Source organism: Pollicipes pollicipes, unplaced genomic scaffold (genome assembly GCF_011947565.3).
Source record: "Pollicipes pollicipes isolate AB1234 unplaced genomic scaffold, Ppol_2.1 Scaffold_4881;HRSCAF=5763_pilon_pilon_pilon, whole genome shotgun sequence".
NCBI classification, from domain to species: Eukaryota; Metazoa; Arthropoda; class Thecostraca; order Pollicipedomorpha; family Pollicipedidae; genus Pollicipes; species Pollicipes pollicipes.
The window spans coordinates 26428126-26445259 of record NW_023596576.1 but is presented as its reverse complement, the minus strand read 5'-3'; the positions used below and the strand labels follow the sequence as shown (position 1 = coordinate 26445259).

General features: G+C 53.8%; 1 protein-coding gene and 1 long non-coding RNA gene across 2 annotated transcripts; both read left to right on the top strand.

Annotated features, from left to right (window-relative positions):
* The first annotated feature begins 996 nt into the window (after positions 1–996).
* On the top strand, positions 997–2322 carry LOC119101734 (uncharacterized). The gene is made up of 3 exons (XR_005094608.1): positions 997–1029; positions 1289–1391; positions 1942–2322. It is a non-coding gene; the product is annotated as an uncharacterized LOC119101734 (long non-coding RNA).
* Positions 2323–5149: 2827 nt separating this feature from the next.
* Positions 5150–13230, top strand: LOC119100179 (uncharacterized). The gene is made up of 6 exons (XM_037223288.1): positions 5150–5163; positions 5578–5657; positions 7550–7692; positions 8473–8590; positions 9047–9207; positions 10978–13230. Exons 1-6 carry the CDS (start codon positions 5150–5152, stop codon positions 11302–11304), a joined length of 843 nt encoding a protein of 280 aa, XP_037079183.1. The 3' UTR covers positions 11305–13230.
* The last annotated feature ends 3904 nt before the right edge of the window (positions 13231–17134 follow it).

The window sequence follows — 17134 nt, the reverse complement described above, 5'->3', positions numbered from 1 at the left end:
GACGTTTTTCCGGGAACGATTGTCCAAAGTCCAATCGAAACCACGAGGACGGATCAGCTCTCCGTCCAACAGCGTCCAAAAATCAGACTGCCAAGTAAAGTTCCATGCATGAAATACCGCTGCTCATTGCAACCCATAAGTACACCTTCTTCCAACCCACGGTACTGCACTTTCTCATTCTTAGCAAATTTTTTAACGGAAAACAGCATGCTCGCGGGCAACTAAGGAGAATCGCGTACTAAGGCAGCATTAATATCTTGCGGGTTTCACTGCCATTCGGGCAGCAATCTAAAGCTGCCACCTTCTACGCCTTTTAACTCCAAAGGCCTTGCATACAAAATTTGGAGGCGATCGAGACGCCCCGCAATATTACATTGGGATGTTACGCAGCGTATAACTCGAAAATTACGCAAAATTCCACCTCAAAGGCAGTGATTTTCAGAATCCGCATGGTGAGAAGGCCCTGCACACCAAATTTGGAGGCAATCGAGACGCCCCGCAATATCACATTGGGATGTTACGCAGCGTATAACTGGAAAATTACGCAAAATTCCACCCCAAAGGCAGTGATTTTCGGAATCAGCGTGTTGAGAAGGCCCTGCACACCAAATTTGGAGGCAATCGAGACGCCCCGCAATATCACATTGGGATGTCACGCAGCGTATAACTGGAAAATTACGCAAAATTCCACCCCAGACAGTGATTTTCGGAATCAGCGTGTTGAGAAGGTCCTGCACACCAAATTTGGAGGCAATCGAGACGTCCCGCAATATCACATTGGGATGTTACGCAGCGTATAACTGGAAAATTACGCAAAATTCCACCCCAAAGGCGGTGATTTTCGGAATCAGCGTGTTGAGAAGGCCCTGCACACCAAATTTGGAGGAAATCGAGACGCCCCGCAATATCCAACTGGCAATTGGATATCAATCTGCTGCAAGATTGACAGACGGTTTTGATTACTCGTGCCGGTTACGAACGAGGTTACTATCGTGACAATACCACTGCCCAAGGCATTTGGTCATCCTGGTGGGAGTGGGGGCTCTGGGTGTGGGGGGCAGGACCATTGTGAAAAGTGAGGGAGATGGGAGAAGAACATTTTACTGTGCTGGGATGTATATGACCTTGGTTAGCAGAATTGCCCTGTTTGGATTTTGGGGGTCTTCAGGATGATGGTACTTCCTGAAGCATACTTTGGACCTCAGGCCCAGACAATTTTTGACTATTTTTTGCTCTATAATTCGAATTTATGTGACATGAGATGTTGAACGAATGTATACTCTTTCAGTAATCATGGAGGTACCTCAAGGTTGTGAGCTAAATATAGAAGGACCTGAAGACAGCATCAGGAAACACCTGGAAAGTGATCAGCCAGCTGACATCCAACACAGGTTTGTACCCCAAAGGGAAGAGTTCCTACCTCTCCCAGCAACTGTTGCTAATGGAGAAAAGGAGTCATTGTATAGAGAATGGGCATCCCTGGACCTAGATACTCAGGTGGGTCTACCACAACTTCAGAGAGGATTCAAACCTGTTCTATACCAGAGGCTCCTGAAAGGATGCAAGACATAACATGTGTGCTGGCTGCCCCTTTAGCCCATGTATCCATTTTTGTACATGATGATCCTGCTCCCTATTATTTCATTCACTCCAGCAGAGGTAGCTGGAACAGCCCAGGTGCTCCTGGTAGGGCAGATAGCAAATGCCCTCGGCTGCTCTAGTAGCTCATTACTGTGTCCTCTCCACTGTCTTTGGCCATCCTTATTGAATGATACTCAGATGGGGAAAAGGCATTGAATGACAAGTAGGGGGAAAATGGATCGTCAATAGAGCCTTCTGATAAAGAGCTCAGCACCTCTAAACATGCAGAGCAGTATGAGAGTGGCCCCAGCATCATGTACACTAAAAGCACTTGACTCCATACTGTGTTTCCCTCTACAGGATAGGCCAATCAGCCCTGTGGGAGCAGTCACCATCTGACAGGCTTGAATCAGCCCTGTTGTTGGAGTGCTCATCTGAGCTCTCCTCTTACGTCATGGCTTTCTCAGAGCCACCAGTACGCTGCGTGAATCCATCGCAGCTCAGTGACCTGCTAAAGCGTGCCGCGGCAGCCCCACTGGCCGGGCGCAGCGCGCTCCCACTGCTGGAGCCGGTCGGTACGCTGCTGCGGCTGCACCTGGCGCTGCACGCCGGCGGCAAGGTGGCGGCGCGGCCCGGCCTCGAGTGGCCTCTGCGGCTGGACGTGAGCGGCCAGCAGTGTCGACCGGTGGCGCGCGACGAGCGGCGCCGCCACGCCGCCTACACGGACGAGGCTCTGCTCGAATGGCACCCGGTGCTGACGGCTGAGCCGGCTGCCGGCCTGGCGCGGCTGCGGCGCAAGTACGGCCTGCGCTCTCCGCCGCCGCCGCCGCCGCCGCCGCCGGCGGCCGCGGCCATGGCCCGGGCGAGCGGCAGTCCGCTGGGGTCACCGCCGCCGCCGCCGTTGCCGGCCCGGTGCCGGCGGGCCGGCCGCGCCGCCAGTGTGACGCGTAGCGGCGGCGAGCGGCGCGGCCGCCAGCAGCGCCGGACGCCGGCGGAGCCCGTGCGCGCCGTCAGCCTGGCGCCGGGCGGAGCGCTCTGGTGCTGCACCAGCGCCGACTGGGAGCAGCAGCTGCAGCTGCTCAGCAGTCAGGCGGAGCGACTGCTGACGGAGGCCCGCCGGCCCGAGGCTCTGCACTACGGCCAGCTGGTCATCCACCATGTGAGGATTGCCGCTAGAGATCGGGCGTCATGTGGAGCGGCCTGCGGCACTGAGTCACCCTAACTCACAATGTTGTGTGACTTTTGTATTGCTTGTTTTGTGAAGAGTCTTTATTTTAACCCACGCTTTTGTTGGCTATGCTCACGCGCATACAAACCACCACGGTGAGCGTTTCATGGTTGCCTCACTTCGTACGTTGCCGCCTGGTGGGTGCCTGCCCCTGTGTGACGGTGAGCGCCAGCCTCTGTATGGCGATGAGTGCCAGCCCCTGTGTGATGGTGCGGCGCGCGGGTGGCCGCAGAACTGCACGCTGCCCGAGCTGCCGCGGTTTCTGCGCTGCCTGAGCCTGTGGCGGCGGTGTGCCGTGCCGACGCTGGTGCCCGTCTGGCTCTGTGACATGGGCCGTACCCTGGTGGTGCGCCGCGACAGTCTGTTGGCGGCGCCGGTCGGGCCGCTCCAGCTGTGCCGGCGGCCGCCGCTGCTGGTCTTGCTCGCCGGCAGACGTGAGTGTCGGGGTGGGCGGGGGGGGGGGGGGGGAAGGGGAAGGGGGGGAGGAGGGGAGAGCGGACAGGTGAGGCGTGGCTGGAGAGAGTGGGACCGCCACGCCATGCCGTTACAGTCTGCGGGGACGAGGTGAGAGAGGATGCCGTGGGAGGCATATCTCATAACGGGGCTCTGGATATCAATGCTTCCCGTTTTATATCAATTACGTGCTCTAGGTCTGCATATCGTGTATCATTGTGCAAACGTAAAGCGACCCTTTGGTTTCAGAAAGGTGACTGAATGACCTTCCACATTTGAATTTCCCTACTTCTCTTAGTGCATGACGCGGCCCGTACGTCCTCAGCTTTGGATATGGAGGTGCCCGCTCAGCTGGTGGCCGACTGTCTCTCGCTGCTGGCCACCTCCCTCACTCCCTGCACCGACCGAGAGTTGAAGCAGCTGTCCGGTTGCCAGCTGGCGCTGCTGGCGGCGGAGGTGGCGCGCGCCGGAGGAAAGGCGGCTCCAGCAGCCGAGCGGCTGCTGCTGCACCTGGTCCGCACCTCGGACACCGCGCCCCTACTGCGCTCGGTGGGCGTGGCCTCGGCACTGACTGGTCAGTGGGCGTGGCCTCAGTGCCGATCGGTCAATGTCGGTGCAGCCGCACTAGCGCCGACTTACGCACCGGGCGTGGCTGGTGTGATGGCCAGCGCGCCGCACTGGCCGTCTCAGATATACTGAGCATGGAATCATGTTGGCCGTGCCTGGTCATACTGCCTGGGACGTGCTGTTTCCAGCGGTGGACGGCTGCCAGCAGCAGCACTACGGCCGGCATTGTGTTGTGACTGTATGTACCGATGTGACACTTGCCCAGCAGCAGCTGTGACGGCCGCCGCGACTGACACCGGCTGACGGAGTCCGTCTGTGGCGGCAGACGCGATACGCCGTCTGCTGGAGGCGGCCGGCCCCGACTCGGCCCGGCTGGTGCGGCTGGTGGAGGTGCTTTGCGCCACCGTCGGCCCCGGCCTCTCCGACCCGGTCCGCCACCTGCTGCATCAGACCCAGCTGCTACACAGTGAGCGGACGGTGCGGCGGCATCGGGCGGCGCCTGGCGCTCCCTCCGAGCACAGCTCCTGGCGCTGCATGGCGTCCGCGTCCGCCTGAACAGCCGGGGCAGCGCACAGTGCCGGTGGTGCCGAGATGCCACCACCGCTAGTTTCGCTCCGGAAGGCTGCGTGTGCTACGCTACTGCACGACAGTGATTGGAGTGTCAGTAGTGAGTTTGGTGATCATGGTAGTGCCGAGCGATGATGTCGGCGGGGACTTTGACCGCGGTCTCCCATGTGGAAGCCTACTATTATGGTGCGTGGTGTTCGTGGTGCAGAAAGCTGCTGGTTGGTCATTGGTGGTTTGCGTCACTGCCGGCTCCACCCACATCTCTCCCGCCGCCCCACCTCTGGAGGGGTGTGTCCCCTCGCCGCCGATAAGCAGTCCGCGCCGACTTCCCCACGGCTCCCCCGCCTCCCCACGTCTGGAGGGGTGTGCCCCGTCATCACTGACGAGCAGCCCGTGCGTTGTCCGGTCTGTGACGCGTCAGCCGTGCCCTGCCGCAGACCTGCAGCAGCTGTCTACGGATGACCGCGTGTCGGGGGCGCTCTCCCGGCTCCACGACAGCCTGCTGTCCGAGCCGACGCCGGGGTCGAGGAGGGCCGCCGCCCCGCCGCTGAGACCAAGATCCGCTGCGGCGCCGGCCAGGAGCGGCAGGCCGGCGGCGGCGCGGTACGCACGGCGCAGCACTAGCGGCGCCCCGGCCGTGGCCGCCCGCTGCTCGCGCTGCGAGACTCGCACTGTACGGTGGCACCCCGCCTGGTGAACGGCTCCTTTGGTGGGCATGCGCTGCTCATGGTCATACACGCTGCAAAACACTGCATGTGCTGCAAAACGTAGGACCCCCACGTGTCAATGCAGACACCGGCGTGGAGAACTATTCGTCGTAAATCGTGTTGCTTCCATCATGCTTCCAGCCAGCTTTATGCACGTGCTGCACTCGCGTCCACTGTTGATGCATCTCATGGTTAGAACCTCCCAATAGGATTTAAGCAAAACCATCCCAGTCCAATGGATCTGGTCCCCGCCCTACCAGCAGCCGCAGCATGTGTTGTCATCGGCGTAAATGGCACTCTAGCATCGGGCGACCATGCGGACATGCAGCCAGCGCTCCCGTCCGCGGCCCGTCTCTGATCTACACCGTTGTGTTTCAGGACGTCACCTCTGTCCGATCGGACGCCGGCTCGGCTGGACGCTCTGCCCCGGCCGGATGGCTCGGCGGCCGGCGGCCCGCCCGCCGCGCCCGCCAGCGGCCGGGCAGTCACACTGCTGCCTGAGGACCTCCACTCGGACGACGGCGGCTCGACCTCGGACGCGGCCGACTGCGCAGGTCAGCCGGCCGCTGACTCCCAGTCAGGCCGCGCTGCGCACAGCACAGCTACACACAGCACACAGCTCACCTGCACACAGCACACAGCACACAGATCAGCTGCACACAGCACAGCTGTGCACAGTACACAGCTCAGCTACACACAGTGCACAGCACAGCTGCACACCACAGCTGCACACAGCACACAACACAGCTGCACACAGTACACAGCTCACCTACACACACCACACAGCATGGCTGCACACAGTACACAGCTCACCTGCACACAGCACACAGCACACAGCACACAGCTTAGCTGCACACAGTGCACAGCTCACCTGTACACATCACACAGCTCAGCTGCACACAGCACATAGCACACAGCTCAGCTCAGCTCAGCTCAGCTACACACAGCACACAGCTCAGCTACACACAGTGCACAGCATAGCTGCACACAGCACACATTTCAGCTGCACACAGTGCACAGCTCAGCTACACACAGTACACAGCTCAGCTACACAGTACACAGTACACAGCTCAACTACACACATCACACAGCTCAGCTACACTGAGTACACAGCACAGTTGCATACAGCACACAGCTCAGCTACACAGTACACAGCTCACCTGCACACAGAACACAGCTCAGCTATGCACAGCACACAGCTCAGCTACACACAGCACATAGCTCAGCTACACACAGTACACAGCACAGCTGCACACAGCACACAGCTCACCTGTGCACAGTACACAGCTCAGCTATGCACAGCACACAGCTCAGCTACACACAACACATAGCCCAGCTACACACAGTACACAGCTCAGCTGCACACAGCACACAGCTCAGCTGCACACAGCACACAGCTCAGCTGCACACAGTACACAGCACACAGCACACAGCTCACAGCTCAGCTCAGCTCAGCTCAGCTATGCACAGCACACAGCTCAGCTACACACAGCACATAGCTCAGCCACACACATTACACAGCATAGCTGCACACAGCACACAGCTCAGCTGCACACAGTACATAGCTCGGCTGCAAACAGTGCACAGCTCAGTTACATGCAGCACAAAGTTCAGCTGCACACAGCACACAGCACAGCTGCACACAGTACACAGCTCACCTGCATGCAGCACACATCTCAGCTGCACACAGTACACAGCTGAGCTACACACAGCACAAAGCTCAGCTGCACACTGCATACAGCACACAGCTGAGCTGCACACAGTACACAGCTCAGATTCACACAGCACAAAGTTGCACACAGCTTAGTTGCACACAGCACACAGCACAGCTGCAGACCCAATCGAACAATGTAGGCCAGCAGGAGTTCAGAGCTCTTGTGCTGACAGTTACGACCGTTGACATGCCAGGAGGTGCTGGATAAACGACGTGATCAAGCGAGCATTGCTTGTATGGTCCGTGCTCGATGTACCAAGCTGCGCTTGTAGTCGGAAAGTCGATGACTGTCAGCATAAAACTCAACTCGTAATGCCGAAAACGTAGGACTTCAAGGACCTCTTTCTACTTGCTTGCTAACGTAATTGTAATGTTAACATACGTCAAATTTCGTCCACATTGCTGCAAGCCGCTGCTGCCGCTTTTCGCGCCCAAAGAGTTGAGTGGCATGCATTTGTGCATTCAGCAGCGTTTAAGCTGACAGGGAGTATCATACCGCTGGCTGCAGCCGGCTGCCCAGCTGTCGTGCGACGCACCGTTTGTGTCGGGTGTCCTCAGCCGAGGTAACAGTAGCGCGGTCTGGCTGCGCGTCTGGCGTCAAACCGGAGGTACGGGGTTCGATTCCCCGCGGTGGCCACTCTTCCTGTCAGGGTCAGAGGCAGGCGGCGGCACGTAGCGTTAACAGCGGAGTGTGTGGTAAAACTCCAATGACAACGGCGAAGGTTTCGACAGCCGGCTGGGACGAGGGCGGCCCAGTGTGGACCGGCCAGTACTGCCGGGCCGGCCAGCTGGCCCGGCTGGTGTCCGGGCAGCGACTTCAGCTGGAGCCAGAGGTGCGCCGTGTCACGAACATCGGCCGACTGAGGCTGACCCAGGTGGGTCGGCTGGACGAGCGCCCACACCGCCACTGTAGCTGGCGGGACCTATCGTCCTCACACAGCTGCAGCTTCTGTTCACCTGACGTCCTCACACAGCTGTGGTCTGTCTTCACCTGACGTCCTCACACAGCTGCAGTCTGTCTTCACCTGACGTCCTCACACAGCTGTAGTCTGCCTTCACCTGACGTCCTCACACAGCTGCAGTCTGTCTTCACCCAACGTCCTCACACAGCTGTAGTCTGTCTTCACCTGACGTCCTCACACAGCTGCAGTCTGTGTTCACCGGACGTGTTCATACAGCTGCAGTCTCTCTTGACCTAACGTCCTCATACAGCTGTAGTCTGTCTTCACCCAACGTCCTCACACAGCTGTAGTCTGTCAGGACCTGGCGTCCTCACACAGCTGTAGTCTGTCTGGTCCTGGCGTCCTCACATAGCTGTAGTCTGTCTGGACGTGGCGTCCTCACACAGCTGTAGTCTGTCTGGACCTGGCGTCCTCACACAGCTGTAGTCTGTCTGCACGTGGTGTCCTCATACTCACACAGCTGTAATCTGTCTGGACGTGGCGTCCTCACACAGCTGTAGTTTGTCTGGACGTGGCGTTTTCACACAGCTGTAGTCTGTCTGGACGTGGCGTCCTCACACAGCTGTAGTTTGTTTGGACGTGGCGTTTTCACACAGCTGTAGTGTGTCTGGACTTAACGTCTTCGCACAGCTGCAGTCTGTGCGCCGCTGCTGTTCGCCGCGACCTAACTGGTGTCTGGTGTGTCGGGCGCAGCTGGTGTGTGGGATGCTGAACACGGGCGAGGGCGGGTCCGTCTACTACGGCGTCACCAGGGAAGGCCGCATCAGCGGGCTACAGGTGGACCGCCGCAGTCGCGACTGTCTCCGGCTCGGTGAGCGGCTCGCGCCCGGTCTTTAGCGTCACCCGAGGCCCGTTCGGCCCGGCCGCGGCGCTCCGCCGTACTGGAATACGCGAGCTCCTCTAGTTCGCGCTTAGCCTGGAAACGAATATTAAACTGCTCTGAACATTGTTATGGCTTGCGAGTGTACACATGTAAGTTAGAAATACACATCAGTGCATTTGTTTTAAAACTTTTGAAACTTTTGCATGTTTATGCAGACCATAACCAGCAGCGCCAGACATTAGAAATGTCTGGCTACTATGGCCTTCCTTACTGATAGGAGAATAAAATGTCAGGAAACGTCCAGCGTGCTGCTCTGTTCTATTTTTAGCAGCACATTGACCAGTCATATTTTTATCTATGCCTCTACGTTGTACTTAAAGTTTGGCCCATAAGCACAGCGCGTGTTCCCATGCGTGTAATGGATGCCGTCGTGTTCGGTTGCAGGTCTGGACAAGACACTGAGTGATCGCCTGGTGCCGCCGCCGCCGCCCGACTGTTGCCGGCTGGAGTTTGTACCCGTACTGGGCCGCCGCCAGCCGCTGACCGAGTACCGGCCGGCCGAGCACAGCCTGTTCGTGGTAGCCGTCCACTGCCGGCCGGCCCCGGTAGGTGGGCTCGGGGGCAGCTGGGCCGCTCCAGGGCCGCCTCAGGACCGCCCGACAGACGGTGCGCTCGCGCAGGATGTGCTTGGCCGGGCTGGAGGACGTGCGATGTTGATCTTCTGGGCGTTGGACACGTTGGTGGTGGTCCACTGGGTGTGGAACACGTTGACGTTGGTCCATTGCAAGGGCGCTGGTCCCTTAATTACTTGGAACGTTGTGATTACTATGGGTTAGCATGGGTATGATCGCACTTTCACCATGTTTGGTTGCATTTACTTTCGCTTGACTTTCACCCGACGTTCTCAGCTTCGTTCTCGTTCGACCTGCTGTTATGTTTGTTATGTTTCGACCTGCAGGGGTTTGGATTGTTTGGTTTTGGTGCACCGTTTGTGTCCCACGAATGAACCAATTCTAATTGAGGCATGACATCGATAATTGTATCACATAAGAAAAGCTCGTATGTTCATTGTTCGTAAGGTAAGGTTGGCGTGCCCGATGTTTGTCAGAATAAAGTAAATGGGGCAGTAAGTTCGTAACGCCAAAAGCTAAAAGTTCGTACAGGATAAAGTTCGTAGGATGAAACAATTGTCTGGAAAGAGCTTTAAGGGAAATCTCCGTGCGCGCGTTCGTATGGAAAAAAGGTCGGTTCCTAGGCAAATGCTCGTCAGGAAGGAAGTTGGTATGTTAAAAGGATGAACGCAAAAGTTCGCATATCGATGTTAATTGCAAGCCAGCAAGGTTGGTAGTTAAACGTTTGTCAGGGATCAAGTGTTCGAAAAAAGCACGAACGCGGAAGTTACGGTGCAGACAATCGATTCTAGATCCGCGTCGTTGATGCGGAACCCTGGAAGAATGGTCACTGCCGAGGCCACCACGTCCCGCCGTTGGGGGGGGGGGGGGGGCAGGGCATGGGGGTAGACACCGGCAGTTGGTGGGTCAGGTCAAATATTATGATCAGCTCACCTCTCCAGGGCATGAAATGAAGCGCCCTCCGCCGGCCATTAAATAAACCCGAATCGGTGTAATCAGTGCGAATGACGCGGGGGTAGATAGCTAAACAAACTTGTCCACTGTTTATCCTCCGGCGTTTTTTTTTTTTTGTCCTGTTTCCCCATTATCCCGCACCCTGACGACGCCCCTCGCGTGACGTGTTCTGAGAGCGCCGCGGACACCAGCTGAATGCCGCGGCTGGTGTCAGCTGCATCGTGCGGTATGATGGGCAGACGTTTTTTTTTTTTTGCTAATGATTGCTGAGTTGAGCTCTACGTCGTAGATTTTTCCGCGGAGAACACACTTCAGCCAAATTTGAGAGCTGACTGCATGATTTGGTGCTCGGGTGGTCGATCTGTCCTGGAACACTTCCATACCAGTATCGTATAGAAATGTTAACTTATAAACAAACAAAGTCATTACTTCCTATGAATGCTTTTGCTTACACACTTTCGTCAAACGAATGTAATCCGCTCGAACATCTGTGTGCGCGTGTAAGTGCTTACGAACAATTACATGTGTACTCCATGCATAAGAATATTTTGCACGCGCACACGAACATTTGCTTTTGAACTATTTCCCTCTAGCTTTTGCGTATGGAGCTGTGGCATAGGAATTTCATACCATTCGTGCACTTGCGAAGAATTAATTACGTACGTCCTTTATGCCAACATACCTTTTCCTCACACAATTTTGTCTTCAAGCCATGCTCTGGCCTTTGATTTGCCGTACTTCCGTTCTGGCTGCATTTCTAACCGTCCCACTTTGTTCGGCCGCCGACAGCGGGAGGTGTTCGTGGTGCGAGACACTGGTGCCGCCTACCTGCGTGGCCCGGGCCCGGATGGTCGCGCGGCCAACCTCGAGCTCACCATTCCGCAACTGCGTCACCTGGTGGCGGAGCGCGAGATGGCGCTGGCGTCGCGCCGGGAGACGGCGCTGCGGTCGGCCGCCGACTGTCTCCGCCGAATGGCCAGCCGCGCCGCGCCCAGTTGCGATGTTTGTGGCGGACTGCTGCCGGCGCCAAAGCAGGCGGAACAGCCGCGGCCTGCTGCCGACCCCGTCAGACGCTGGCCGTGTGATTCGGACTCGTCCGGCCTGGAGATGGGCTGACGACGGAGAGCTGCTGGCCCGAGTCGTTGCGAGGTCTGGCGGGGATTTGGTCCCCGTAGGATCCTCCGATCCGATGGAGCTGGAGGAGGAGTGATGGAGCTCCGATCCGATCCGCGCTGGCCTCCTTTGCGCGCGAGATGGCGTTCGATGTGGTCGGCTCCATCGTTGCGGTCAATCAAGGCTACAGTTTTCCGATGTGTTTGTTAACCCAGAGCTTATATTTTCCCCCCATTGGGGAGGGGCAGAATCTGCCTCCGGGCGGATATGTTTGCTAGCAAAAAATAAATGAAGATATCCGCCCTGGACTTTCTGCGCTCTTTTCCCAATCAGTTCTACGCACTTCTTCCATCTAGATGCATTTTTGTGCTAAGGTTGGGAGGCACTGACGTTTTGGTTACGTAACTGCAGTAATAATACGATAAACATTGTTACACGATGCATGCAACTATTGTCTTGCATTGTGGAATACTGAGCCCACAAATCATTTTTTGGAAGAATTAAGCAAAATTTGTGTTACCTTGGCATATTTAAGGCCTAACAACCGCATTCCATATAAAGTAGACCATGAGTATGCACCCGCGTAGTAGCAGGCGGCGGTGGCAGCGGCTGAACGGTTCACCACGCCGCCGGCCGCCGACAGGCGACGGAACCATGCCAGCATACTTTTCAAACAATGTGATTCATTAATTTCTCGTCCTGACAGTATGTTATTTATTGATCTACAGAAACACCGTTGTGCTTTCTGAAGGCCGCTTTGACTACATTGGTAGTGAAGGAAACAAAATGCGCGGTTAAACCCATCACACATTCGCACCTTTCTTGCATGAGCGATGTCTCCTTCCCCATAAAACGCATACCACCACACTTCACTCGTCGGCCTTGTCCTTCAGAAACGGGTCGTCAATTTCGGTCAATAGCGCGACATATTTGACATCCGGTTTCGTTGTATTGATATGTATGTTTCGGTGCGTTGTTAATAATTTAAGTAGTTAAAAAACGTACTAAAATGAATCCACGGTGGCCCACGTACTCGACGCTACATATACGCTCCTATCAATGTTATCAATACATTTGTAGGATCTGGCCGCGTTCCCGCTCTATGGTCGCGCTTAATAACATTCGTGTGCGACTTTTCCCGCTGAAATAATATGCTTGATACATATGCTTGCATAAGCAAGAAAGGCCTCCAGCACCTAGTTTCCGAGGCATCATGAGCTAGACTTTTTGTGCTGAGTTACCAACCTTCAATACCTCAGCAAGCACTGGTTTAGCTACGTTATGGAGCAAACATGGGTCATGTCGACAGTACTCTGCATTTCAAGCTGTGAGCACAAGGAATGGTAATGAATGCAGCTCTGCATTTCAAGCTGTGAGCACAAGGAATGGTAATGAATGAGGGAATTAGGCAAGGGAATGGGGAGTGAAGCAAGGGAATGAAGCAAGGGAATCTGCATTATAGAGCACATCATGATAACGTACTAAGATGGAACTTCGGCAAACGTCTCACCAAAAAGACCGAGTGTGTTGACAACCAGCGAATAAATGTGACATCCTCGGGCGCTTATTCCCAAAAGAGACATTGCTTTTTGTCCGTAATGCTCTGCCTTTTGGTAGACTTTTTGGTCTGTAATATCCTGTTTAAAATCGAACAAAGCAGCCATCGTTTTCGGTTGTTGGAAGTGCCAGCCCGCGCCTGCTTGTGCTCTCCCATTGATATATTGTACCAGGCCGCAGCTTAGTATCCCATTTGCCGGTTCTTTTTACCTTTTTACTTGTCTTGCACTGAATTGTTAATTTGCAAACTTGGAAGATTGCTCTGCCGCGATAACTGTCCCAAAGCTCCGTCCGCCGATCTCTAGAAAGGGCTCGCTTTAAGTGAGTGTTGGGCTTATTACCCTGGCTGCAGCATGTGTTATGGCATTCAGAGCTGCGGCGTTCAGTCGTGCATTTTGTACAATCACAGCGAAAATAAGGTCCCTTGGCGTTTTACCGCCTCTGATTTCTCGGTGGTAAATCCTGGAATCTTAGACTGAACCTCACCACAAAGCTGCGGTGCGGAGCAGTTCTGGTCCTGGCATAATCCCACGGTAGCAGACAGGTCAGATGGGTGGGATCATCGATAGCCGGCCCATTCGTCTGACGGTGTGGTAGTGAAGCGTGACCGAAATCTGACTGAACTGAAGAAGGCGCTGTGCGGATGAGTCTGCACTTCAGGTAAATGGGTGGCACGCATCTATTCAGTCATCATTTTTCAAAAAGTGGGTGTCGTAATGTTTTGACTGAAACAAAATGACGCTGGGCGTGCAATCCATGTCAGCCCGGGCAAGATAAGGAGCACCTAAAGCGTCTCGAACCCTCCCCGCCTTTAGTATTTGAATCGGAATACAGTCACTCTAACTAACTGAACTGTTGGGAAAAGTTGCAGAAAGCAATGGAAACATCCGAGTTGTTATTGTTGCGGACAGGCCTCAGCATTTGGGAAAAACCAATGGCATATCGGGAGTACCAAAACGACATTTGGGATCGAAAAAGCAAAACAAGGTTAGCTTTCCCCTTGTTATGTTCAGAATTGTGTCTGACTTCCATGTAGGAATGGTGATTAGACTACCACACATATTTTCGAATGCATTGTTTGGTTTTCGTTTTTGTTTTGTTTACTTTTTAGCAGGCGCCTGGGTGGCCGATTGGATACCCTTGGCTTGGGTGGGGGGTCAATTTGACCCCTTTGAGATCTCAGGAACTGAGAGGGCTAGAGACACGAAATTTACAGGGTGTGCTGGTCTGTACGTGAACTCACTGAGGTCAAATTTTGAGGGTTGACATGACCTTTGGGTCAAATAAGGTCAAACAAGGTCAAACTCCAAGTTGGTCTCTTAAGTGTCCCGAGAACCTAGATACCTGGTCTAAGCAAAAGGTCACATGCTCATTTAAGGTCAGTGACCTTGTTCGACCTTTTGAGGGTCATGGTGACCGAAATAATAGAAGACTGCTTTGAGTCTTGCATCTGAATAAACGACAAAGATCACGCTAGGCAGTATGCCCCTAAAAACGAAATGTTGACCTGGGTCATTCTAGGTCTGTGGCCTATTCCGACCTTTATGAAGTCCATGGAAGATGTCTTATGCGGTTCCTGTCAACAACAAATTAGAAATGAACACCAGAAACTACACCATAAGGCAAACCCTGGAGTAATAAGACAGGTTGGTTTTGACCTTGACCTGACCTTTATACTTGACCCTAGGTCAATGTAATTTGGCCATTCAATTGTTGTGCTGCCTAAGAAAGTATCTCAGGGATGCTCGGCTCGGTCTCACACTCCGTTGTTTCATCAGATCGAACAATTCCTAGAAATTTACTTCGCTGGATGCATGGCCTGACTTGGACATACCGTAGGTCAGCGACCTTACAGGTTGCGTCTAATGTTTTGGTACCACACGATCCACTTTTCGACTGTCTACAAATAGGCAAAATTTGGCGGGGCTACGCCACGCCGTTCGGAAACTATTCCAGAAGAACCCTCGGAGGAGGGGGGGGGGGATAATTAGACAACCACTCAAGCGCGTGTTAATTCGGTGATGTTGAAATCCTACATTGGCACGACCAGCCACATGTTTAAGCTGGCTGGAGTCAAATATTCAGGTGCTTCTCACTTCTTTGACTTCCGAATGCGCCAGTGATGTTTCTCTATGCTTTCATCTAGGTCACGGTTCCGTCCTAGGCGTGGCAAAATAGGTTCAATGTGCACAAAATCTTCAGTGTAGTGGTATAATCGCCCCTTTCAAATGGGCCTCAGACACAATCGTCAATATCAAAATGTGTAATGTGTTTTTGTTATGCTTCGCTGTCCTTCATTTTAACCGTTTTGTTATCCCGGCGGTGGCAATGTTCTTTTCCGCGAATGCTGAAGCTTGCCCACAAAAATAATTGCTCATATTTCTCCTTACCTATTTTTGTACAATTTGCCCCAACAGCTCGGTTAGTTAGATCACCTGCATTCCGATGCACCTACTGGGGGCGTGAGGGTTCGAGCCGCTGTGTGCCCTCATTATTTGACCCTGGCTCACATGGATTGCGGTGGTAGCAGTGGGCGCGGCAGAGGTCAGGTGACGTCAGAGATTTTTGCCCTGAGGGTAGGACGTGCAGTACCAAGGACTGCGGCACGTTAAGCTTTCGCCGTAAAATGTCACCGCTGATCCGGAGTTTCACGATCGGATGGTGGTGTCGGGACTCACCCAACAAGCACCACCCAGCATGAGTGCTGATCCCAGAAATCTATCCAACCAAAGTGTTAGGACTGAATCTTCTAAAAATGAAAAAAAAACGAATGCCGCCTTGATTCCTTTGTTTTTATGCCGCATAACGTACCGTTCGGTATGTTATGAAAACTAAAGGCCAAATAACGATGCATGCCTTCCACCCAGTGGCTGGCTACGACAGAATCGAGCGCACAGCAACCTCTCCCGCTCACTTTGATTCCGGCCAAGTCTCACCACCTCGCCGTCGGACAAGTGGCCGGCTCTCAGCCACGCCACCCAGCTAGCTGACCTGTCTGCTGCCGAGGAGTACGACTGTTCCGCACAGCCGCTGTGGGCCGTGTTACAGCTGGAGGCTTCAGGATTGACCTCTGGGAAGTAAGGCGCACTGGAGCGCGTGGAGACCATGTTTTACGTAATTGTGCCGTCTTTTCACAAATTGCATAGCACTGCTTACTGGCGGCTATGGGGATTTTTACTCTGTTGAGGCCTTGCTAAATGCAGAAGTCTCTACACACTCCTTTCGTGTTCATCAGTTTGAAGGCTTTATATAACCGGGCTGTTTTGTTTCAATAACTAAAAATTACGACCCTAATGCTCAAGGCACAGGTTTCAAATATTTCTGTCCAGGCATTTACCGTTTCTTGCCAGAGGCGACTTAATGCGCACCTGCTGTACGTCCGGCGCGGTGCATTGCGTAATCTTGTTTCGAGATTTCTCGAAAAATGAAAAAAATCGTGCATCATAAATGTCTTGCATCCTGCATTGTTCTCATCGAAAAACCTCTTTGTTGCATGTGCTTGAAGGTTATTTAACTCTGCTGTTGTTAATTATCGGGATTGTAATTCCAAAGAAACATAAAGCTCGTCTGCTCAATCGATCTAATCAATCAAGCAGTCTATCAAGCCGCTAAGCCCTGAGGCTGAGGAGCAGGAGAGCACAGAAGCTAGGCGAACTAGTTGAGAAAATAACGGTTTTCTTTAATAGGATTCGTGTATCTGGTGTAAGATAACGCGCAAGCATGGTGTCAGGGTATTTTAAACGGGATTAAACAGGGTATTTTAAACGTCTTCCTACGGGATTTTCTTACCTTCGCCGTCAGAGGGTGGTCTCGAAGGCCTGCCCTAACATCTCGAAAACTAAGCGAGATAAGAGCAACAAGTAAAACGGTAACGGGACGCGCTCTCGTCAAGTCTTATCAGACATATACGACTGGACAATGGTAAATGGGACACTGAACAGGTAAAATTAGGTCACAGGAACCACCTTAGCTAGTCACAAGAACTCAGCATGCCAACAAAACGACGAAGTCGCCCTTGGAAAGCTTATAGATATGCACTAGTGGATATCGACACCTGTGATCTGTAATGTGTCGTGCCAAGCCAAAAGGGTTAAGGCGGACAGTCGCATTGGCCCGTCCGGCAAGGTCACAAACTAACCTAAACTAAACTATACTTAACAAACCACATGATGGAAGAACGGTCTCAGAGAGGCCTTTCAATACGTTAATGTATGGACCATTAAGATTGAGATTATACAATCTGAAACAATTAAACCTGGTCTCGAAAGACGAGAAT